This window comes from Pinus tabuliformis, chromosome J, assembly GCF_031772625.1.
Source record: "Pinus tabuliformis cultivar Carrire ecotype Pingquan chromosome J, CPIR1, whole genome shotgun sequence".
Lineage (NCBI taxonomy): Eukaryota > Viridiplantae > Streptophyta > Pinopsida > Pinales > Pinaceae > Pinus > Pinus tabuliformis.
In genome coordinates this window covers 1,643,870,785-1,643,896,434 of record NC_142295.1, presented here as the reverse complement: position 1 = coordinate 1,643,896,434, position 25,650 = coordinate 1,643,870,785, and the positions used below count along the sequence as shown (strand labels likewise).

Here is a 25,650-nt window from a genome sequence, read left to right as displayed (position 1 = left end):
GCAGTACAGTGATGGGTACAATCATGATTAATGAAGCGTGATGAGATGCAGCATAGTGATGAAGGGTGCAGCATGGTGCAGCACGGTGAGGTGCAGCATGATGACGAAATGCAGCACAACGATAGGTGAAGGAGTCACCTTGGAGAATTAGTTGAAGCAGCATGTCTTCAACTGATCTCATGTATCATCTTCTTAGAGATGATCTATGCTCTTATCTAGATAAGTCAAAGCAATGTTGCACGAAGCGGGAGCGAAGCGGAAGCGGAAGCGTCATTTTCCAAAAATCTAGGAAGCGAAGCGTCCGCGGAAGCGTCTGCTATATATATATATATATATTTTATATTTTTTTGCATTTATACTCAAAACAAACATCCCAAATACCAAATTAATTGTAGAAGACATGAAAACATGCATATTTTTGCATAAATCAAGATAGATATGGCATCCATGATTCCATTGTAGTTACTAGTATGTACAACAATCATCTATATTCTAGCTATTACAAACATACATCAAATTTTTAAGCATATTATAAAACATAAAACATTTAAGCATATTATAAAACATAAAACATAAAACATAGAGCATATTATGATTTATCTAGCAAGTGAGCAACTGTCAACATTTGTCATGTCCAAAATTCAAATAATAATGTTTACAAAATATGTCACTTGGTCACCGCCAAGCCAAAAAGGTTCAAAATTCAAATTCACAAGTCTACAAGTCTAATGAGTAATCTATGACAAAAAGTAGTAGATTGTGAATATATCTACTAATCTCTCCTCCTTCCACCACGAATAGAACGTGGTGGCGGGCCTCCACGTGGTGGCAATGAAGAAGATGGTGCCTCTGGAAGTCGTGGCACTGAAACTGATGAAGAAGAACCCCCTGCTGTTGGTGTTGAACCATGGAACCTAGGAACCAAGGGACCAGATGAGGGAGCATCTGCTATATTTATATTTTTTTTTGCTTTCATTTGTCACCCTAACCCAAGGTGGACCCACCCCCAACAAGCAAACTCACCTAAAATTTAAAAAAAAATTGAAAAAAAAAACGATTTTCTAAATGCTTTTCCGGAAGCTTTTCTGGAAGCGTCTCGGAAGCGTCTGGGAAGCGCCTGGGAAGCGTCTGGGAAGCGCCGTACGAAGCGCGCTTCGGCGCTTCGGAAGCGCCAACGCTTCCAAATTTCCAGGAAGCGTCTAAAAATTTCGGAAGCGCGCTTCGCCATTTTCGGAAGCGCGCTTCGCCATTTTCGGAAGCGCGCTTCCGGGGGCGCTTCCGTACGGGGCGCGCTTCGGGCCTAGGATCCGGGGGGGGGGCGCTTCCTGCAACATTGAGTCAAAGTGTTGACTTCTGTTGTAAACGTACTATCTCTCTCTCTCTTTGTTGAACTATTAAGAACATATAAGAAGAATTGATCAAGGGTTTCCCCACATTGGGATTTGTCCCTAGCTAGCGCCACATGTTGTGTCCTCTTGTCTTGGCTTGTCTTCTGCAATGTATGTTTATGTTCTATCTGCAGTTTACTTTAATGCTGATGTGATTGTTAATCTGGAAAAGATATGGAGCTAACTGTGAAAATTGAAATAAATTGCTCTAAGCATAGAACATACCTAAAATTAACATGGTATCAGAGTTGAGGTGAAGACAATGCCCAAGCAAGAGTGAAAGAGCAATCACCGAAGACAGTTGGGAAAGGACAAAAGGATCAGTGGATTCCTCATCCCTCTTCAAATTCACCAAGGGTGAAGTCGAAGCAGAGAATATTATCAGAATGGCGCAGCGGAATATGGCCTACCTAAAGATCACTTCATTGGAAGACCGGATCTCAAGGTGGAAGGAAAGGCAGATAACTAGTTCGGCCATTATGCGAAGGAGTGTCTGAATGGCAGGGACACATCACTTGATGATGATAACAATCATTCCAGGGACATCTTCAATGATCAAAGGAATGACAGGTAATGCAGGTCATCAAGGAAATGGCCGACTCTTCATAGAAAGCAAGGAACCCCAGGTATGAAGAATCAAATGTTGTTTCTGATAAGATAAAGAAGCGTTATCTTGTATTGGCCCTCTCCTTCAGATTCTTTGGGAATCTGGCTTATAGATTGTAGTGCTTCAAGGCACTTCATCGAATAGATGGGTGCACTCTCTAATTTGGTAGAGATGGAAACAATCGTGGGATTATACTTGGAGTTGAAGCCACCTATCCCGGAAAGGGTGTAGGGAATGTTAACTCTCAAATGAATAAGGGTAACTCGATTCATTTACAGAATCTCTTTAATGTACCTAATCGCAAGAAGAACCTAGTGTCCATCCCGAAAATGGAAGTCAAAGGTTTCAGGGTGGCATTCATCGATGGAAAGGTACGTGTTAAAAAATATAATTTTCAAAGATGCTTTTTCTCATGGGTTCAGGGTTGGCAATTTGTATCAAGTTGAAAGATGGTCCATTGGGGATCATGTCAATTGACATATTGCATCTATAACACCGGAGGTCTACCTATGGGGCCCTACTTGATGTGAGTCAAATGGTGATAGGGATGTCTGAATTCAAGTAGAACATGAAGGTACATGTCTGAGATGTACCGAAGGAAAATCTTATAAGGGGACCATTCCCCTCATGCAGCAGGTCCACAGGATTGGAACAACCTGAGGAGTTTGAGATTCATGATCGGGAATCTCATGCATACAGGTGGAAGAAAGCCCTCTATGTCTTGAAGCAAAACACCTCGGGCGTAGTATGAGAGGATTGATAGCTGTATGATGAAGCTGAGATTCACTAGGAGTGAAACCGATCCAAACCATTACCCGAAGGTTGTGGATGATAGACCTCTCATACCGGCACCTTATGAGGACAACCTATTTCTGACAGGTGCAGACCCTCTCATTTGCAGAAGTAAGAGGGAGTTGGATTCCAGATGTGGAATGATAAACTGCAAGCCTGTGACTACCTCGAGGATCTTAACTTTCAGAAGTTATATGGTAGTAATGTCGGACCAAGTTTGGGAAATGCCTCTGAGTTTCATAAACTCATTCGTGTTGATGTTTTTGGTGAACTTCCGTCCACACATATGTTTTGGGAGGGCGAGTTGAACTTATACGCGTAGGAGCATGGTGTAAACCTTATGAAGGTCGACCCTTACTTGAAGGCAAGCCGACGATGCGTTTGTGAAGAAGTAGGGGCTCGTAGTGCGTGGAGGACGAGTCGGCCGGGTGAGCCAACTCGCCCTGCCACACGTATATACATTGGAAGTGCGTGGAGGCATTTCCACAATCGACAATCGCTTGAACATCTTCGCTCAAGGAGTAAAGGCGCAGGTCTAAGTGCGCAAAGCTAAGGAGAAGAGGCGCAGGTTGGGATGCGCCCATTCTTGGGCTAGTCGCACGAAGGAGGATGCATTTGACTCGGTTGTGGGTGAAGGGTGCGGGTAGGAGCACCCGGCGGTTGGGTGAGGGCGTGCACGGGTGTGTGGCGCCCGGGTTATGCGACGAAGCGCCCGACGGTGAAACGTTGGTGGGCGCCCGGTTTGTGCGACGACTTGGCATGGGTTCTTGGGTGACTCGGGTGAGCGACCACCCGTCGTGCAAGTATGCACGGTGTGACTTTTGGTGAAATGTTGAGATTGTGAACGAAGGTGTGTCTCGGGCAGAGGCGCCCGTGTGTGGCGACTTGGAGGCGCGCCCGAGTTGGGCAAACAACACGATCGTGCGACAAGGTGAACGAAGGGTTGGTGAGTCGTGCGGCGACCGTGCGGAGGCGCCGACGAGTTGGGCAACCGAGTTTGCCGAAGTTGTGAAAATTGGCTAAGTGTAAATTTGGGGTTTCCCAAGATTTAACTTGTACCTTGTAAAAGTGAAGATTGTATAATATATTGATTCGGGCATACTCATATTGCAGGGAGTTGCCCCTCCCTTTATACTGTTGTGCATTTCTCTTGTATAATGTTGTTTATGTGAATGTTATGGGCTTTCACTTGTATAAAGGACACATAATAATACTTGGTAACGAAAATAAAACTAAGTATGGAATGTTAGGCCTAGTCTACAATCGTAAGTATTGGTGAAAAGAAAACGATTAGTAGTGCCGCACCTCGCTATAAGCAGTTGAAAGACTACCACAGGTGTAGGGGCGTGACAGGTGGTATCAGAGCTGATGATCAGGAAGTTGATCAGGTTGACGATGAAGTGTTGATCCCACTGCACTATCGTGACAGTTGGTATCAGAGCTGATGATCAGGAAGCTGATCGGGTTGATGATGAAGTGTTGATCCCACTGCACTATCGTGACAGTTGGTATCAGAGCTAGTCCAAGTTTTGCAGGAAACTTGGTGAACTGAATCAAGGAGCTGATTCTACGAAGACCGGAGACTTGACAGGGAGCTCAAGTTTTGCAGGTGATAGGTGGAATATCAGGGTGATTCAGGTGAATGGTGAAACAGGTTTAGCAGAGGAGAAGCCTTGTGCTTGGGCCAAGCTGAACGACAAGGCATGGCAAGTTTGGAAGAATGCGAAGGGAAGCTCTTGCTTACCTTATACAGGTTGAAGCGGATGAAAGAAGAGAATACCCAGATTCGAGAGAAGCTTGAAGTATTGGAAAAAAATGTTGAAGACGAACTTCTTCAACTTGGTTGGACAATGGAGCAAGATGAAGTTGCGGATTGTGCTGACAAGGAAGAGGAAGCCGTGATGACCAAGAATGTTGCAGATGTGACAACGATGGAGGATGAACTTGAGATTGATCAAGTTGGACCAGGATCGTGCAGTTTGCAGACATGGATGAATGAGGATACTCATATGGAGGGGCCTCATGATGATGAAGTAAGTATTGATACTTGTGTTTCACTTGAGCATTTGGTAGATGGACCGTATGCAGGGAAGGGCAAAGTCAGTTTGTCGATGCTAGGGAGGATCATACCATGGATGTCTATGATGAGACCTTGAATGGAGAAGCAAGGATTGTTGACTGTTGTAGGACTTGTTGGGGTTGTTTGTGACCTTATGGTAGAAGGTACAAAAGCCCGTGACAAGGGAGGAACATGATGATCGTTGCGGAAGATTGGGTCATGCTTTAGCCACATGGAGAATTGGCTAAGTGCCCGACATGACTCATGGACATATTGGAGAAGGGCACACACTTGAGTTGCTTGGGTGGACTTCTCATGGCCGAGACCAAGAGCAAGTCTTGGTGGAACCTTTAGTGGGGGAGCTATGATGGAGAGACTCATGTGATGATGATATGGTTGGGTGACCGAGTTCATTAGACCAAAGATTGCAGACTTGGATGAGGATGACCGATTGTTGTGATGGATCTACTTGGTTGGACTACATGGGAAACTTAGTCATGGACATCAGGTTGGAGACTTGGAGCATGGCAGTCTTATGCAGAGACATTATGCGGGAGCACTTGTAGAGGTGTCACTTATGGGCATCCCATGGGGAGTGCCAAGGCAAGGATGTTGTGCAAATGGATTCGCTGATGTGACATGGAGATGTTTTACTTATGAGCCGATGGAGAGGTTGTGCACTCTTGTACAACAAGGCCATGGACTTGGATGGAGTTATGAGCAGACTATGGAGCATTCCTACTACATGGAGAGCTGAGGCATCTTGCAGAGACCTTTGGACCGAGACTTGTATGCTTGCTAGAGTGTTGGTTGGAGATGACTCATGGAGCTCATGATGACATGAGGTTGTGACTTTTAGGGACTTCATATATGGTGGATTTGGAGGATCTGATGCATTGAGGAGCTGAGGTCAGAGACTTTGATGCAGGATGGGGTGCATACTTTGAAGTACATGTATGGGAATGGCTTGAAAGAGTGACTTGATGTGGAGGATCGATATGAGACACTTTGAAGTGATGGAGTTACAACGATGATGATGCCTTGGTGACTACACTTGGGCATGGGTTGAGCCGAGACTCAACTACTTTGGACACATGGGAGCTGATTGATCTATGATCATGGGCAGCACATGGATAGATGAGACAGGTGTATACTTGTTTCTACGACAGGTTTGAGGAATGGCACATTGCAGATATGATGGAGGTTGCTTCATGGACCTAGATTTGGCACATCAAGAGTCGGAGTTTGATGAGATGGTCTCTTCATATTGAGGAGGCACACATATGGATGATGATGTTGGGGTAGATGTGACTAATTTCATGTAGCACATTAGTACCAGACATCATGGACAGCGTGTTGCAGATGAGATGAGGACTACTTCATGGACCTGAGCATGGCTTATTCTTGTATGGAGATGGATTCTTGATCGAGTTGAGGATGTGACGGGATGTTCTAAGAAACGACTGATGATGGCATGAGGATGTTCACTCTCATGATTTGAGCGTGATAATTGGACTGATCACCCGACTAGTTCAAACATGGGGTCCGGAAGTGTACAGAGATGTGTTAGCATTTGTTGGAGTATCACGGCAGCAGTTCACACGAGGACGACGCATGATGAGGTCGACACGAGATGTTGCAGGAAGCATGTAGCTTGAGATGGAGGGACCAGCCTTCCACGATGAGGGGCAGCATGTGGAGATTGTGACAAGATGGTCGATGGTCATGGATTGAGATGATTTCCGATGTATGACATACCGATGGGGTGTATACCTTGGTATGGTGGTCTTGGTGACAGATGGTTGCCGGGGCGAGACATGATGGAGACTGTGGTTCTACATATGTTGCAGGGATGTTTGCAGTATGTGGAGGAGTTGACATCATGGACGAGACAGACATTGTTGATCTTGGTGGATGGCTACCAGGATGGTATGTTGTCGAGGGCGACAACGACTTCAGGTGGAGGAGGATGTAAGGACCTACGGTCCTTGGCACGCCCGCCGGATGAAGTGCGACCGCGGGTGGACAACGTGCGCGCGGTTGGAGTAAAACGAAGTGCGACTGCGGTGGAAGTGCGAGCTCAACTTGGAGATATATGAGGAGGGCGAGCTGAACTTATACGCGTAGGAGCATGGTGTAAACCTTATGAAGGCCGACCCTTACTTGAAGGCAAGCCGACGATGCGTTTGTGAAGAAGTAGGGGCTCGTAGTGCGTGGAGGACAAGTCGGCCGGGTGAGCCAACTCGCCCTGCCACACGTATATACATTGGAAGTGCGTGGAGGCATTTCCACAATCGACAATCGCTTGAACATCTTCGCTCAAGGAGTAAAGGCGCAAGTCTAAGTGCGCAAAGCTAAGGAGAAGAGGCGCAGGTTGGGATGCGCCCATTCTTGGGCTAGCCGCAAGAAGGAGGATGAGTTTGACTCGGTTGTGGGTGAAGGGTGCGGGCAGGAGCGCCCAGCGGTTGGGTGAGGGCGTGCACGGGTGTGTGGCACCCGGGTTATGCGACAGAGCGCCCGACGGTGAAACGTTGGTGGGCGCCCGGTTTGTGCAACGACTTAGCACGGGTTCTTGGGTGACTCGGGTGAGCGCCCGCCCGTCGTGCAAGTATGCACGGTGTGACTTTTGGTGAAGTGTTGAGATTGTGAACGGAGGTGTGTCTCGGGCAGAGGCGCCCGTGTGTGGCGACTTGGAGGCACGCCCGAGTTGGGCAAACAACACGATCGTGCGACAAGGTGAACGAAGGGTTGGTGAGTCGTGCGGCAACCGTGCGGAGGTGCCGACGAGCTGGGCAACCGAGTTTGCCGAAGTTGTGAAAATTGGCTAAGTGTAAATTTGGGGTTTCCCAAGATTTAACTTATACTTTGTAAAAGTGAAGATTGTATAATATATTGATTCGGGCAAACTCATATTGCAGGGAGTTGCCCCTTCCTTTATACTGTTGTGCATTTCTCTTGTAGAATGTTGTTTATGTGAATGTTATGGGCTTTCACTTGTATAAAGGACACATAATAATACTTGGTAACGAAAATAAAACTAAGTATGGAATGTTAGGCGTAGTCTACAATCGTAAGTATTGGTGAAAAGAAAACGATTGGTAGTGCCGCACCTCGCTATAAGCGGTTGAAAGGCTACCACAGGTGTAGGGGCGTGACAGGTATAGTCATGATTAATGAAGTGTGATGAGATGCAGCATAGTGATGATGGGTGCAGCATGGTGCAGCGCAGTGAGGTGCAGCGTGATGACGAAATGCAGCACAACGATAGGTGAAGGAGTCACCTTGGAGAATTAGTTGAAGCAGCATGTCTTCAACTGATCTCATGTATCATCTTCTTAGAGATGATCTATGCTCTTATCTAGATAAGTCAAAGTGTTGACTTCTATTGTAAACATACTATCTCTCTCTCTCTCTCTGCTGAACTATTGAAGAACATATAAGAAGAATTGATCAAGGGTTTCCCCACATTGGGGTTTGTCCCTGGCTAGCGCCACATCTTGTGTCCTCTTGTCTTGGCTTGTCTTCTGCAATTTATGTTTATGTTCTATCTGCAGTTTACTTTAATGCTGATGTGATTTCTAATCTGGAAAAGATATGGAGCTAACTGTGAAAATTGAAATAAATTGCTCTAAGCATAGAACATACCTAAAATTAACAAATGGAATGGACATAAACCGAATATTAGTAATTTTAAGGTGTTTGGTTGTGAATGTTGGGCTCATATTCCTGATGAAAAACAAAAAAAGTTAGAACCCAAATCTCACAAGTGTATCTTCATTGGTTATGATGAGAATTCCAAGGCTTACAGGTTGTTTGATCCTTCTAATCAAAGTGTCATAATCAGAAGGGATGTTCAATTTCATGAAGTCTCTTCCCCACCTGAGTCTGTAGAATCTCATGTTACCCTGAATTTACCAATACCACCAATTACTCCTTCCAGTTCTGTGCCTCCTATTGATCTTGATTCTTCCTCTCCCTCAAGTATTCCACCTGAAAGTCATGAATCTCCTGAAATGACTCTTGTTCCTTCTACTCTTCTTGTGTGGGCTTAGAAACTCTTGAATCTGCAGGTAGTGAGGTCGGAAATCCTTCTAACACTCATCGAACTAGATCTAACTTTGCTCTTATGACCAAAGTTTTGGCCACAAATGATCCTACTACTTATGCTCAAGCTAAGGGTAAGCCTCATTGGGAACAAGCTATGTCTGCTGAATATGAATCTCTTTTGAGAAACAAGACTTGGTCTCTTGTTCCTCTTCCTTTAGGAAAGAATTTAGTTGGCTGTAAATGGGTTTATAAAACTAAGTTCACTGCAAAAGGACAGATCGAAAAGCATAAAGCTAGATTAGTTGCAAAAGGTTTTAATCAACTTGAAGGTATTGATTATAATGAAACTTTTGCTCTTGTTGCTAAAATGAACACAATAAGAACCATTTTATCACTTGCTGCATCTTATAAGTGGGAAATTCATCAAATGGATGTTAAAAGTGCCTTTTTAAATGGTGATCTTACTGAAGAAATTTATATGCAACAACCTCCTGGTTTTATTTCTACTGAATCCTCAAGTTTAGTATGCAAATTACACAAATCTTTATATGGTCTCAAACAAGCATCTAGGGCTTGGTATGATAAAATTGATGCATATTTCTTGAATAATGGTTTTAAGCGTTGTATATCTGATCCAAATCTATATGTTAAGAACTTTGGTGATAATATCCTCATTATTGTTTTATATGTAGATGATCTAATTATTAATGGCAGCCAGCTTGTATTAATTCAAGATGAAAATTGCTCTTCAGAAGCAGTTTGAGATGATAGATCTCGGTACATTGCACTATTTCTTGGGTCTTTAGATCTGGCATATTGATCTGAAATGACCATATACTAAAAACTGATGTAGAATTGATTAGCCATTATTGAGTTGAATGTTAACTGAAAGCACGGAAATCGAGGAAAACTGCTTGAATTGATCACTTTACAACAATGGATAAACCATAATTAAGATGCAAAACAGAAGTGAAAACACAGCGATACCAGACAACAAGGTTTGTTATGGAGTTCGTCCCTAATGGACTATGTCTCCGGGTCCGCTTTCAATATAAGCGACCGTTTTATTAAGAAGGAGAAGGTGTCGATTACACAGTGATTTAGTGAGACTGAACTTGCACACAGGCAATTCTGACCTCTGTCATCAGATAGCCCTCTGAACCAACTTTCCAATGCTGCTTACAGTTTCCAATTCCGACTCCAGAAGCTCCTGAAACACTGAAAACAAAATCGCCTCTATCCCTCCAGAACCTGCATACAAAAGCTGAAAACCACTCTCATGTTCTTCCTGGACAAAATCCGCCTTTTAAAGGCCTCCAGGTTCATCAAAACTTCTTTGACTCAAATTGGGGTGAATAAGATGACTTGAAGGTTGAGTTGGTTTGATTTTAGCCACCTCAAGGGACACCTCAAGGTTTATTAAGGTCCTCGAATTAATTGAAAACCAATTTAATTTATAAAAACCCAAAATAGACTTTGGCTATAATGAAACCATTAGCTGTCAGGGTAAACCAGGCGGAGGTTGATGACTTGCCATGTGAACAGTTGCAATGTAACTGTTTGCGGCCACCTGTGATGTTTATCCCCGCAGTTTCGGCTAACCATGTTGGTTCATGTGACAGCTGCCTCCGACGGTGGCGGTGGACTGTCAACTGTTTCCGACGCAGTCATGGTCAATGCTAACCCCAGCGGTTTGTTTGCAACGCTCACATGCTTAGGTGACGGTTTCTGCGTGGTTTTCTAAGCCCGACAGTTAGGAACTGCTCACCGCTTGGCTGCTCACATGAATCCGTTTTCTGACGCGGTTTAACTGGCGGTTACTGTTGATATATGTTTATTGTAATGTTTTTACAATGTAAAATATGTAAAGGCCGAGAGGGTTAGAACCTTAGGTCTTTTAGCATTAGGTTTGAATGCGATAGGTTTAGGGATTTAGGATTTGTAGAACATGGGTAGGATTTAGGCATAGGTTTTAATCTTAGGAATAGGTTTAGGATTGAGTCATTAGGACTAAGATGTTGAATTTAGGGTTTTTGGTCTAGAATTAAAAAAACCCTTTTACATCTTTCGTCACAATGTGACATAAACCCATATGTGACGATAAACCCACGCACATCGTCGACTCTAGTTGTCTTTGCAACAACAACCGAGACGATGAACCTATGCCACGGACGACACCCTGACGACATATCAAACCTCTGCGATGGATGATACAACTATGTCGACACCAACCCTGTTTGTCGAACAACAAAACACATGTCGTTGACCAAACCCTGGGGAATTGTCGACGAACTCGAGTCAACAACCAGGTGCTAAACCATTTCCGTTGAACGCCATGAAAACCTATGAACATTACCTGAACAATCTGATCATAACCAACATTGTCGATCTGTCGAAGTTGAACTGAAGCGACGACAACACTGAACGACACCCATGAACACTGATGACGACACTTTGAACACTTGTGCAATTGAATCAACGGATCCTCCTGGATCATTCCTCTCCACTTGAAAGCTTTTGGACCACAAAAGTTTGACTAATTAAATAGTCGATGAGGGTAGAACTCCCTCTCTTTCCACCTTGACCTGACGATGTACCAATGCATTCGATCAATCACCTAAAAGTGATGACCCTGATGATGCTGACCATGATACCTTTCGATTCGGTGACCTGTTTCTTCCATCCGTAGTATGAACAACTTGCGACGATGGGCAAACAACCTGTTATCAACATGGAAATTGAATTCTTTCCACGAAGAATCATGAGTTAGTGATTCAAAAACATCTTTGAAAATAGTATTTGTAGAACTTTGTTCAATACATCTGATGGGTATTAACAATCTACTTTCCGGAATAACTGAAATATTCAAAGACTCCTTTGATTTTGACTTCATATCAATTACTTGACTTGATTTACTTTCCTATTGACTGATTACTAAGTGAACTTGTTGCACAAAACTCATCCAGCTGTGATGTAAAGACTATTGCAACTTAGTCTGACTTTGAAAGTATCTAAGTAATTGTTGATTTACTTGAATCACTATTTCTTTGTTTATTCACTGATATCTCCATTGACTAACACTTTCACTTAATGCATTAGTTTTCAAATCATGATAAGGAAACTTTAGATCTGCTTTCGAAAATTCTTTGTCATGAAAACTTATAGACTTCCTCTCCACTTGAAAAGAGGCTTCATTACTTTTTAAAGCATGAAATGATGATGCAATACCAAAGAAATGTAACACTGACTTTCCCCAATACTGACCTGCACCCCTGAAACTAAAAATAAACATACCATCTGAAACAAGTCTCTGATTAGACTCACATGTACCATTCCCTGCAATACATTGTTGATGATGATAGTTTCTAGAATTCAGTTGAATGAATGAATTGAGATTCATTCTGTCTTTAAGAAGATGTTCATAGGACATTAAATGTATCTCATGTTGCTTATCCTGTTCATGAATAAGATTTCTTGGAAAAGAATTAACCACCTTGACCAATTGATCTATAAACTGAATCTTGCATCTCGAACAATCAACCTTATGTTGTTCCTTAATAAACATGAGTACATATTTACTTGAACTTATAAACTGTATAACTTGATTTGTAACAATTAACTCTAAGTTTGATTTGACTTTATGTGCCCTAACAATAAATTCAACCCCTTCTTTCTTTAGGTGATATTTATTTTCTCTTCTGTAAAACACTGCATCTCTATCATAAAGATAAGGACTTCCTAAGACAACTCCACATATGTCTACTGGGACCACATCTAACTCCACTTCATCAATGTACTTAGATGTAATTGCAAATTTTAACCGACACTGCTTTGTGACATGTATCTGAGTTGATTTATTAATCCAACCTAATGGGTATGGTCTTGGATGATTCTGTGTTTCCAATCCCAATTGATTAACTATATGTTCAGATATTAAATTTGCTTGCGATCCACTGTCAAACATTGTGTCAATCTTTGTATGCTTAGAAGTTATCCTTATGTGGAAGAGTTCAACTCTTTTATCCTCATGTGGAGGATTTATGTTTGAAGAAGATACATTAGTTTTCGAACTTGAACCAGTATCAGAAGTTTTACCTATCGTAACCATGGCGATTATCCTCCTTTCATCACCTGAATCTGAACCTAGATCCTATTGGACTGTTGCAATGGCCTTCTTTTCATCCTTCACCTTAAGGAACTTTTTGGGCTTAAGTTCTGGATGAAGTTTCCAGCACTTCGATTCATCATGACTGATTCTCTGGCAATGAGAAAAAGTAGGTCTTTCCTTCTGAACAATCGCTGATTTCTTTCTCTTCGAAATGTTCTTCACCTTACTGTCACTGGAATCTCTGGTTTCCAACTCTTTCGATGACTGAGATGACAACTTGAATGGTCTAGCACCTGATTCAATATGTATGGCCTGAACACACACCTCGTCAAAATCATCAGTATTAAACATCAATAAAGTATGCTGCAAATATGAATGTAAACTGTCGATGTATTTTAACAAAGTTTCACGTGTATCTAATGAAATACCAAGCGCCAATGCTTTCTTTCTGAACTCCTGAGTAAACTCCTGAACACTCTGCCCTTTACCTTGCCTCAGATGTTGCCAATCAATAACAGCTTGCTGCATGTATCCTAAAAGATAGAATTGTTTCCTAAGAGCTTTTAAAAACTTAGACCATGAAGAGATGACTTTTCCTTTATGCTTTACATCTAGCTAAGTTTTGCTTTCCCACCAGATTAAAGTTGTTCCCCCCATTCTAAGTGTAGCTAACTGAATTTTAGTTTTATCGCTAAAAATGTTCTGAATGTGACAATACACTTCTAACTGCTTTATCCAGTTATCTAGCTTTTCAGGATTCATTTCACCATCATAAACAGTTAACTCAAATTTAACATCAAGTTTCAAAAGAGATGTTTTCTTAGGTTTCTTTTCCGTTTCAAATTCTGCACTGGAAGAAGAGGATGATGGAGATGATGGAGGTGAAGGAGGTTTATCAGCCTTGCCTTTACCTTTGTCCTTCTTCGATGACTTGGAAGAAGAAGCTGCATCTCTCACCTTCTTGTCTTTGTACAATTCTCCCAACATCTGCTACATAGTTAAGAATGCCTACTGAAACTGTTCCTCACTCATCTTTGTTTCAGTGTTTTCACCTGCATCAGGTCCTGACATGGTCGATTTCTAAACGACTCGTCGCTTTCCAATCTTTGGATCAATCTGCTCAAGGATTCCTTCTCCTCGTTGCGACTTAGACCTGGTTAACATTCAATGGCAAACTCTACAAACGCAACCTGCTCTGATACCAAATTATATGATCTGAAATGACCATATACTAAAAACTGATGTAGAATTGATTAGCCATTAATGAGTTGAATGTTAACTGAAAGCACGGAAATCGAGGAAAACTGCTTGAATTGATCACTTTACGACAGCTGATAAACCATAATTAAGATGCAAAACAAAAAGGAAAACAATGAAAACACAGTGATACCAGACAGCAAGGTTTGTTACGAAGTTCGTCCCTAATGGACTACGTCTCCGGGTCTGCTTTCAAAATGGGCGATTGTTTTATTAAGAAGGAGAAGAAGGTATCGATTACACATTGATTTAGTCAGACTGAACTTGCACATAGGCAATTCTGACCTCTGTCATCAGATAGCCCTCTGAACCAGCTTTCCAACGCTGCTTACGGTTTCCAATTCCGACTCCGGATGCTCCCGAAACACTGAAAACAAAATCGCCTCTATCCCTCCAGAACCTGCATACAAAAGCTGAAAACCACTCTCCTATTCTTCATGGACAAAATCTGCCTTTTAAAGGCCTCCAGGTTCATCAAAACTTCTTTGACTCAAATTGGGGTGAATAAGCTGACTTGAAGGTTGAGTTGGTTTGATTTTAGCCACCTCAAGGGACACCTTAAGGTTTATTAAGGTCCTCGAATTAATTGAAAACCAATTTAATTTATAAAAACCCAAAATAGACTTTGGCTATAATGAAACCGTTAGCTATTAGGGTAAACCAAGCGGAGGTTGATGACTTTCCATGTGAACAGTTGCAGTGTAACTGTTTGCAGCCACCTGCGATGTTTATCCCCGCAGTTTCGGCTAACCGTGTGGCCTGATGGTTCATGTGACAGCTGCCTCCGACGATGGCGGTGGACTGTCAACTGTTTCCGACGCAGTCACGGTCAATGCTAACCCCGGTAGTTTGTTTGCAGCGCTCAAATGCTTAGGTTATGTTTTCTGCGCGGTTTTCTAAGCCCGACGGTTAGGAACTGCTCACCGCTCAGCTGCTCACATGAATCCGTTTTCTGACGCGGTTTAACTAGCAGTTACTGCTGATATATGTTTATTGTAATGTTTTTACAATGTAAAATATGTAAAGGCCAAGAGGGTTAGAACCTTAGGTTTTTTAGCATTAGGTTTGAATGCAATAGGTTTAGGGATTTAGGATTTGTAAAACATGGTTAGGCTTTAGGCATAGGTTTTAATCTTAGGAATAGGTTTAGGATTAAGTCATTAGGACTGAGATGTTGAATTTAGGGTTTTTGGTCTAGAATTAAAAAAACCCTTTTTACATCTTTCGTCACACTGTGACATAAAAACATATGCGACAATAAACCCACACACATCGTCGACTCCAACTGTCTTTGCAACGACAACCTAAACAATGACCTATGCCACGGACAACACCCTAACGACATATCAAACCTCTACGATGGATGATACAACTATGTCAACACCAACCCTGTTTGTCGAATGACAAAGCACATGTCGTCGACCAAACCCTAGGGAACTGTCAACAACCAGGCGCTAAACCATCTCTGTTGAACGCCATGAAAACCTATGAACATTATCTGAACAATCTGATCATAACCAACATTGTCGATCTGTCGAAGCTAAACTGAAGCGACGACAACATTGAACGACACCCATGAACACTGATGACAACACTTTGAACCAATGTTGTGAAAAGCGCGAGCGGGATTAAATCGGCGCCGGGAATAAAGCGGAAAAAAATCAAAAAAAGCGGGAAAAAGCGGAAAAAAGCGGGAAAAAATCGGAAAAAGCGGGAAAAAGCGGAAAAAAGCGGGAAAAAAGCGTTTGGTACAAAAATATTCAATTTTTTTTCATTTTTTTTCAATTTTTTTAATATCTAAACCATCTACAACATAAAATAAATACATTGACACATAAATATGATAAAAAAACTAATATATAAGATGTTTAATATCATTTCTAGCGCTAAAATCACACATAACATTGAATCATGTCCTAAATAGTAAGTCCTAACTCCTGAGTCCCAACTCAGCCTCAAAATATCAACAAAAAATATGATAATGTATCTCATCATGTCATAATGTCATATACAATAAAATGAGGTCTAATCCTATTGATTTCCTCTGCCCCTCTTGCGAGAAAATGCCACAGCTTTCCCTTTCCCTCTAGATATAGATGTTGGTGCCTGTGCTGGTGGAGATGGCAGTGGAGTCTGATGTGCTCTAGAAGCTGAAGAACTAGAAGTAGGAGCTATAGGAGGTAGACCACGTCCTCTACTGGTGGCAGGGGTAGCCCGAGCAGGTGGTGTCACCTGGAAACATTACAATCTCCCAATCCTGAAATCCTGAAAAACTGATAAGTCTGCTGGATTTTAAATGAAATCTAAAATTCTACTTTCTCCATATGAAATCCAATGAGGCCGGAACGACTCTCAAACATCCTGAGTCATTTCATGGTAATGTTAAAAATTTAAGTAAAAGGATGAAAATGAAGATTAAAGAGAATGTCACTTTTACTTTAAGAATTTAACATTACCATGAATAGCATATCCATACTAGGGCCTAGAATTGATCATTAAGCTGCCCCACTCAAAAATTATTTGTTTCTTTCCAAAAAAATTGCATGAAAAAACCCAAATGACCAAATGAAAAACCAAATTTTTTTTTATAAAATCATGCTGTCCTGGCAACCCAGCGCTTTTTTCAGAAAAAAGCGTGCTTTTTTCCCATAAAACGTGCGATTAAATCGGCTTAGGGAAAAAAGCGCGCTTTTAACAACACTGCTTTGAACAACTGTGCAATTGAATCAACGAATCCTCCTCGATCACATATGGCCGATGGTATTTTTCTCTCTCAGCCTATGTATGCAACAAATTTATTGGCTCGTTTCCATATGAGTGATTGTAAACCTACTCCTACGCCATTTCAATCTGGTGTAAAGTTAATTGTTGAGTGTACCACTCCACTGGTTGATGCTACTCTTTATCGTTAGCTCATTGGCAGTTTGATATATTTAACTCACAGTAGACCAAATCTCTCTTTTGCGGTCAGTATGGTTTCTCGATTCATGCAGCAACCTCGTGAAAGTCATTGGCAGGCAGCCAAGAGAATTCTACGATATTTACAGGGGACATTGCATTATGGTGTATTTTATTCGAGCAGTGCTATAGTTTTACTCTCTGGTTATACAGATTCTGATTGGGCAAGTGACAGTTTTGATCGACGGTCAACTATTGGTTACATATTTCAACTTGGTTCAGGTCTGATCTCTTGGTCCAGCAAGAAGGTGAAAGACTCTTTCTTTATCTTCATGTGAAGCAGAGTATAGAGTAGCCAAAGAAGCAGCTAAAGAAGTTGTTTGGTTACGGACATGTTCTTACCGAGCTTGGTTTGGTTCTGAAATCGTCCACTGTGTTGAAATGTGACAATCAAGGTGCAATTCAGCTTGCTTATAATCTAGTATATCACTCCAAGACGAAGCATCTCGACCTTGATGCTCATTATATTTGAGGTCTTGTCGCCGATGGTATTCTTTCTCTGGAGTATTGTCCTACCGAGCAGCAGGCAACCGATATCTTCACCAAATCCTTAACAGAAGCGAAGTATGTGCATCTTCATTCTTTGCTTGGGATGAGGGAAGTTGTCATCAAGGGGGAGCAGTAATGACTCCTTCCTTCCTTAGTGTTAGGATGGGCCCTTCTCCCAGCCATTATTAAGGGGGAGTGTTGGAATATATTATATTCCTTGGAAGGTAATAATGTCTTTGTATTATGTCGGAACTTGTCCACAATCTTATGTAAAAGAGTAATTCATTATATCCCATATTTATTATGGCATAGTATACTCTTGTATCGATTTATTATATAAAGAGGTGTTATTTTGGAGAATTATATTATCCCACATTTAATATGTAAGAGTAATTCCTCCACATCTCTGGGTATATAATAGGGTCAAGGGAGCCTCTTAAGGCAAATATTGTTTTGTGATACCATCACATCTTATCTTGTGCTCACAACATACTGCTATTTGTATCGGGCTATTTGTAGTTGCTCTCTTTGTAAGATTGTAGGAGATTTCTAGAGATAATAGAAGACAACCTTCCCATGGACGTAGCCCAATTGGGTGAACCATGTATATCAGTTGTATTCTTTTTCCTTGTTCTTATTTATATGTTGATAAATTGTTGGTTTCTTAGATAGATAGCTAGTTTAGTAGATCTAATATTCTAACACTTCCAACCCTGAAGGTATGATTTTTCACTATGTAATTGGGTGTTTATGCTTGCTTTTCTTGGGCACATTTGGGCATGGATTAGTGGGGGGATTCTGCAGAAAGAACGGGCTTTGACTTGTACTCTTGTTCCCTTACCTCATCTTGGGAGTTAATCTTGCGTCTCGGGCTCATGGTATCTCCTCTACGAGCTATTAGCTTTAGGAGTGGCACTACATGGGAAACCCTGATCCCCATCTAGGTCCACAAGGTGTTAGCCACCCCTTCCCCTTGTCCACACCTTGGATTGGGCCTGGAATGATGCCCCGAAGGTTGATGTAGCTAAAAAGAAAGATAAAAGCATAGCATGGCCACATACAATAGGAAATGTACAACAAAATGAAAAAGATGGGCAGGAAAAAAGAATCTAGCACATGGGAAAAAGCCGAATATGAGCTCTACCCCCTATCATTATGGCCATCACCCTAATTCCAAGACCCCCTATGGGTACCCCCAGCACCATCAAGGAACCCATGATTGTCCCAACCCCTGGTAGGCGATGAACTGCCCAACCTTAAGGGGGTATTCACTACTATATTTTACAGATCATTCTCTCATCCCTTGGAGCCCCGAGCAGTAAAAACAAGAAAAATCAATAAAAGGCAAAAGGCATATGAAGAAGGGTGGAAAAACAAAGGTCAAGGTAACTCATGTACCACAATTGCTCCCTCCTGCAATCATACACCCAAGGTATGGGCTTCCTTTATTATAGCTACCCTTGTACCATGGCATGTGGCTTGGAGCCTTCCCTTCTGTCCCCACTTCATTCCATCACTATTTCACATGACACTAGCCCTTTGATGGATGTACCATGGACCTGTCACTCCCTTAAAGGTTGAAACCACCTAACAAGGTCCTTCATTAACTTCCTTTGTCGAGAAAGGTAACATTAGTACATGTTTAAAGCCCATTTGGAAGGTCATGCCACTATGACGTGCCCACTTATGCCCTTTATTAGCAAACTTATTTACTCAATTATACTAATGAATTATTTACTGGAAGGTGAGGAGATGCATTGGATCTTATACAGGATTGTGGGTGGGTCTTTGTCATGGACTTGGTCTCCCTATATGGGGTCCAAGCTATCCAAAGGGGCATAATGGCACTTGTAGGGTGAGCATTGAGAGCAATGGACCTCCACCATAGCAAAGCATTGATTGCCACACCATGGGCTTCTTCAGCACCACACATTGCTTGTTTGAGCCAAAACCATTTAGAGATGATGATGCACTTGGACCATGTTCCCCAAACGGCCACACATTGCACCTGACACTTGGCAGCTGATCCAAGATCCAAAGGAAGTTTTGTCTCATTTGGAGAGACATGGGAGGGCATGTGTCATCTTCTAGCCCTCATTTTAGAGCATCGACATGATCTTGAGCCATTTGGAGACCCATGAAACCCATTTGGAGCCCACAAAGCCCAAGATGGGGTTTGGAGATGTTTTGCAGCATTTAGAAGGCATCCCCCTCTTGTTCATCACTTTTGAGGCCCTCGTCCTCATTCCCAACACATGAAGCCTCAACGCTAGCCTTGGAGAGCACTTTGCATCAATTACATGGGCTAAAAGACAAATAAAATAATAATTACTATAAATTTGTCTTGGTTGGCTTGTAACCAAGGGTTTGTTACATTGTTTAATCACATTAGGGGCTTCTTCATTAGAAAATTCGAACTCATTAGGATTGTATAAATAAGAGAGAGTCCCTCTCAATTTGATCATCACACTTGGGATTTTCGGCCCTCTCATTAGAGATTTTCGGACCGCAATTTTCTGAAGAGATTTGGATGACTCTAATGCATTTTGATGTTTGGAAAAATTCGTTATCCTTCTTGGAGCTTCTTTTTGGCAAATTGATGGATGGATATACTCTTCATTGTCTTGTAAATGTCTTGTAATGTTATATTTCTGAAATAAGAATGTCTAATGCATGGAATTTTTGTGTTATGGCTATTATTGTGCCCTGATTCATGAAAAATTGTTTAAGGCCTGATACTATTGGAAAATTTTGCACGTATTACTCATAAGATGATGAATGAACGAATGTTCCTAGAGGATAATTTGCATCCTTGAAACTTCTTATCAATTGTCATTGAAGTATATAAGTCTAAATTTGTCGTGTAGTTGCATCCATAGATAGCAAAACCGCTTCTTTAGGCCTCCTTGATGAGCCTCCTCCACGCTATCATTGTGCCCTTGCTATCACTGCAATTTGTTTGTCTGAATGATCTCCAAGGGCCCATTGATCTCCTCTTATAATCTCTTGTTGAGCAATCAACGACCACAATCTAACTCCAATCGATGGCTAAAATCATCTTAACTTCTAAAAATAACTTTTCTAGAAGTCACTAGAGAGAAATTGATTTGTCTCTATTAATCTCGCTTAATTAACCATTTTTTGTAAGTTGGACTTATGAAAATAATTAAACTAGCTAATTAAATCTAATTAAGACAATTTTCCTTATAAACTTTTTCTAGGTATTGAGATAATTAATCCATAGTGTTCCTTCGTCTCATAAACACCACCCGAGACTAGAACACTAGTCCGACCTAGACAAACCAACAAATTGAAGAGGTTCCTCACTCCTAACATCCAAGCCTAATGAGAAGAATTTCTAAATGGAAGATTGATTGCTCAACCAGACTTGGGGAATTGTACCATATGATAAAGGATTCTAGCTCTAGGACCTCCTAAAGCTAGTATATATTTCAGCTTAGCAATATTTGTCCTAGGGTTTGACATAGGAGCTCTTCATAAGTATCTTGATAGGTCAACCTGTTGAGGGGTGAGGTCAAGAGGAGACTCAAGATCTCACAAATGTAGTATCTGCAGTGATGTGGGTCTATCCCTGACATTTGCTACCCTGAGCAAGTAGAAAAATACATGAGAAAGAGGTGACCCTTTGGGGAAGAAAAAGGTGACCCCATGACGGGCTCAGAACAAGAAACCATTAGTGATGACAAATAGAAATCAAAAGAAAGAAAGATGCCAAAAATTTGTTGGCAGCTATGGCAATGGTGACACAAACTATGTAACCCAAGAGGTGTGCTGATGTAGACTTATCCAAGATCTCACTAGCAACTATCTCAATAAGCCTACAAAATGAAACCTTGAAGTTCAAGAGGTTGGTGAAAAAATGGATCTAACTATATTTGTGGACTCTAGAAGTACTCGCAACTTCCTTGATATCAATGTCACAAAGAAGTTGAATTTATTTGTTTATCCAACGAAAGACCTTGAGTAGAAATGGTAGATGACCTAGAAATTACAAAGATTGAAAGATGTCACAAAAGTTATGTTAAAGATACAGAAGTTCTAATTGCAAACTAGACTTTATGCAATACCACTTGGTAAAATAGCTAACGATGTTAGGTGAATACACCTTCAATCTACAAAAGCCACTCGTGGAGTTAAAATGGAAAGTTACACGGTCAACCTTCAACAACCAACCAACAAGTTACAACGGAAGATGTACCCCCAAGCGAAATCAAACCAATGTCCTAGGATGGAATATCATACACAAACAAACATAGAAAGATGTAGCATAAGAAACCATATGAACCATATGGACCAATTACAAAAGAACATGCAAAACCATGCAAGGGTGCCTAGGAAAAGAACAGGACCAAGTTTGGGAACTTCCTAGAGACCTTCGATCCAATGGAAGTCATCCCGTAGGAAAGCATGGTCATTCTAACACAACGACCTCTCGAAATTATATTTTTTGAAGACAAAGCTTCTTAAAAGGGAGAGGACATGTAATGAACATGAATATTCATTAGTAGAGCTAGATGTAGGATAGAACAGTAATTAATAATAAATGTATCGATGACCCATATATAGGCCAGTGGCAACTGTCACCTTGAATGTGTATTAATAATGTCATGTTCTTTTATATCTATCATTCATCCATTCATCATCTATCTTATTCTCGGTTATTTCACACTAAAAAGTTGAATATGATGTCAATAATTTGATTCTCCCTCTCTCTCTCCAAGATAGCTCCCAAAAATAAAGGGCTTTGCATATCACAAAATGGACGGTGCTGTCGTTATGAGGCCTTCCAAGAAAGAAAAAGACGGCCTACATGTGCAAGGAATTCAGTTCCTTGAGGTTTACACCGCATGGCCAACAACTAGCTATAATGCTTTATTGTGTCGAATACTGCATAACTTGCCTTAGGATTGTGCAGAGTAAATCCTCCAATCGAAATTGGCACTGATCTTTAGCGCATAAACAATACTGTTATGAATGGTTTTGCCAGCAACTGGCTCTCATACGTTCTTGTTAAACCTTAGAATGGAAGGACCTGCCCCAACAAGCTAGGCTGGTCGCTGCTCCCATTCCTTAATAGACAACCTTGTTACTCAATAATCACCTACCTGTGGATACAAGTCTTTAACCAAAATGGCAGAACGGGGCATTCTGCAAGCTATACTATTAATAGAAATTCAACCCATGGATCTGTGTGTGAAGCCTGCATATTGAATTTTAATAATTCGGAATCATCACAGTCGATGACACCGAAAACAACTCAACTCAGCTATATAACTGTAACGGTTCTTCGTCAAGTACATTTCCTATAATTGGTCGTGCATATACGTTTCACAGCGAAATTGTTATCAATTAGTTGTCTATGAGCTCCTGGGAACTGATTTTCTGAATCTAAGGAAATCAATGCTTCAATTCAGCTACAGTGCTGACTAAAGGATTGAGGTATTCTTAAAACTATAAACAGCATATATTCTATACAGGAGTGCAGTGGGACTGAGAGTTTTAAGGTACCTTCCGAGTGTAATAATCTGCCAAACTGGCACCCCAGCCTCCCGGTTGGAAGGCATTTTCAGTCAGAGATGCTCCGAACAGCACGAACAATGGACGCTGATGCCCTGCCATTCCCTAACGCTATGCTCGCTCCTCCGCTTCCCTCCGAATCCCGATACCAATCACTCTCTATTTCCCTGAATCTTCCCCCGCCCCCTCGTTATTATTGTTATTAGCTGTCAATCGTTCATGGCTTTTTCGTTCCACAGTTCCAATTCCATTCGCAGTTTGGAGTCCTAGTGCTCTGCCGGCCACCTGTTCATATTGTTTACTGCCACGTGGGCGTTTTCAATCCCATCAGTCAAATCAAGCACGCCGACCATTCCTTCAACTCGACGGGCAGGGCCCAGTGTGCGACGCCCTCCCGGAAACGACGACAAGTTTGGTGGACACAGAGAGACTTATAAGCATACTTTTAATGTGACATCAAATTCCGAGAGGATATGTCAGAGTAATAATAAGTCTAGCAATTATCATGGGCATCATATCGTTAACAGTGAGTTGATTCGTCGAATACGTAACAGTGGTCAGTTTAATTTATCCAATCCGTGAAAAACACACTGTAGTGCAAACTACGCACCTTTGTAGTTCGATAGCGACTTCAAGTAGGAAATTAGAATTTTTTTATTTGTTTTTTAATAGGAAATGAAATGATATTTTAATGTTTATGAGATTAGGGATTATTAATTTTTTGTTTTTCGTTTTTTGTAATTTAATTTTTTTCTTGTTTAAATTGATGATGAGCTGGCCTAACTTTCTAACAATCTCCTCGCTGAAAAGACAATGCCAAGGAACCGATGCTAGCATATTCCCATAACTTTCTATGATGTCTTTGAATGCATCACATTCCAAAATGAAATGTTTTTCTAATTCAACTGCTCGAGACGTGCAAAATGTACACACCCGTTCTTCCCGAGCTTTTTTAGGCCTTTTCCAATGTCCTATTTTACACCGAAGTTGATGCCAGTTGGTTCTTAATTGAGCAATAAGAACATTTGCCCTCCACGAAATGCTAGTTCTAATGAACTCTTTTTGTTGTAAATCACACGTAGGGTTGAATTCCTCAATGTAGTACTTCTTCTTTCTACCCAACTCTTTTCCCCATACCCGTTTATGAAACTTCTCCATAACAAAATCTTTTAGCTCCTTGCTATTTGTGGGACAGGGATTGAGGTAGATATTCCATTTTTACATCCATATATAGTTTTATTTCATCCATGTTTTCTTTCTTTCACTCATGCCTTCATTGAAGATAACATTAGGTCATCTACCTACTCCCATTTGCTCAATTCTTTTTAGATATCTTATGAGCTACACCATAGCAATTGCTTCGATGGGCGTTGCTCCTGTTTCACTCAACATTATCTCATAAGATACTGAACTTTTTATTTTGAACTTGCTCATGATCAAGCGTTTTTTTGAGACGAGGGCGTTGCTAGCCCACAATTCACACCCATATAGCATGACTAGACAAACTAGGAGTCCAAAAGCGCTTTAATTGTTTTCCAAACCCATAACTCTATCTCTCTACATCTGTTTTCAAGAGCATATAATGCTTTCCACACTCCTAAAATTATCTTCTTTCTCTAGTCCTCCCAATCAAGTTTGTTATTGAAATCAATCACGAGGTACTTGTACACATTTACTTCTTCAAGAATGTTGTCTTCAAAGAAGAACGTGTATTGACTTTGCTTTCTTTTATTAGAGAAAATCATTATTTGGTCTTGCTAGTATTGACTTGCATCCCCACTGCTCTACAAAAATGCTCAAGGGCATATAGGTGCATTTGCAATCCATGGGCCGATTTAGAAATCAATGCAAGATCATCCACATATAAAAGAAGCTTTATCACAAATTCCCCCAACCGAACACCATCTCCACCTTGCAGATTTAGCCACTCTAACAGTTTATCAATATATAAGCCAAAAAGAGTAGGAGATAGAGGGCAACCTTGCTTTACTCCAATGTCAAGAAAATTGTAAGTATCTCTGTTATACGTTTTAAATAATAAAATATTCAAATTTGATCAAAAACGGTTTTGTTGGGTTTTGGGTTAAAAAATTCCCAAAAAAATTAAAATGTATAATGGTTAGACAAGAAAGAAAGAAAATTATTTTAATGTACATGAGGCTAAAGATAGCCTATGGGACAGATTGTTTCTTCATCTGGTTGATGTATTCGGCCCTTTTCCTATGAAGCCTCACAATAAATGCTCCCAACTTCTTGACAAATCCCTCGCTAAATAGAGTATCCCAAGAGCTAGCTGCCATATTATCTACATAACTTTCCCTGCTGTCTTTGAAGGCCTCACATTCTAAAATGAAATGCTTTTTTGTTTCCACTTTTTCGAAAGAACAAAAAATACATACTCTTTCCT

The 25,650-nt window shown here is 41.1% G+C and overlaps 1 protein-coding gene across 2 annotated transcripts in view; it reads right to left on the bottom strand.

Moving 5' to 3' along the window:
- Positions 1–23,524, bottom strand: part of LOC149233834 (GDSL esterase/lipase WDL1-like) — a 373,119-nt gene extending 349,595 nt beyond the window's left edge. The window contains exon 1 of one of the 2 annotated variants that reach the window (XM_089379865.1): positions 23,235–23,524. In XM_089379865.1, coding sequence (XP_089235991.1) covers positions 23,235–23,345 — 111 coding nt within the window. In that variant the 5' untranslated portion in view covers positions 23,346–23,524. The remainder of the gene's footprint in view (positions 1–23,234) is intronic. The other variant, XM_089379864.1, reaches the window with a different exon arrangement.
- Between the last annotated feature and the right edge of the window lie 2,126 nt (positions 23,525–25,650).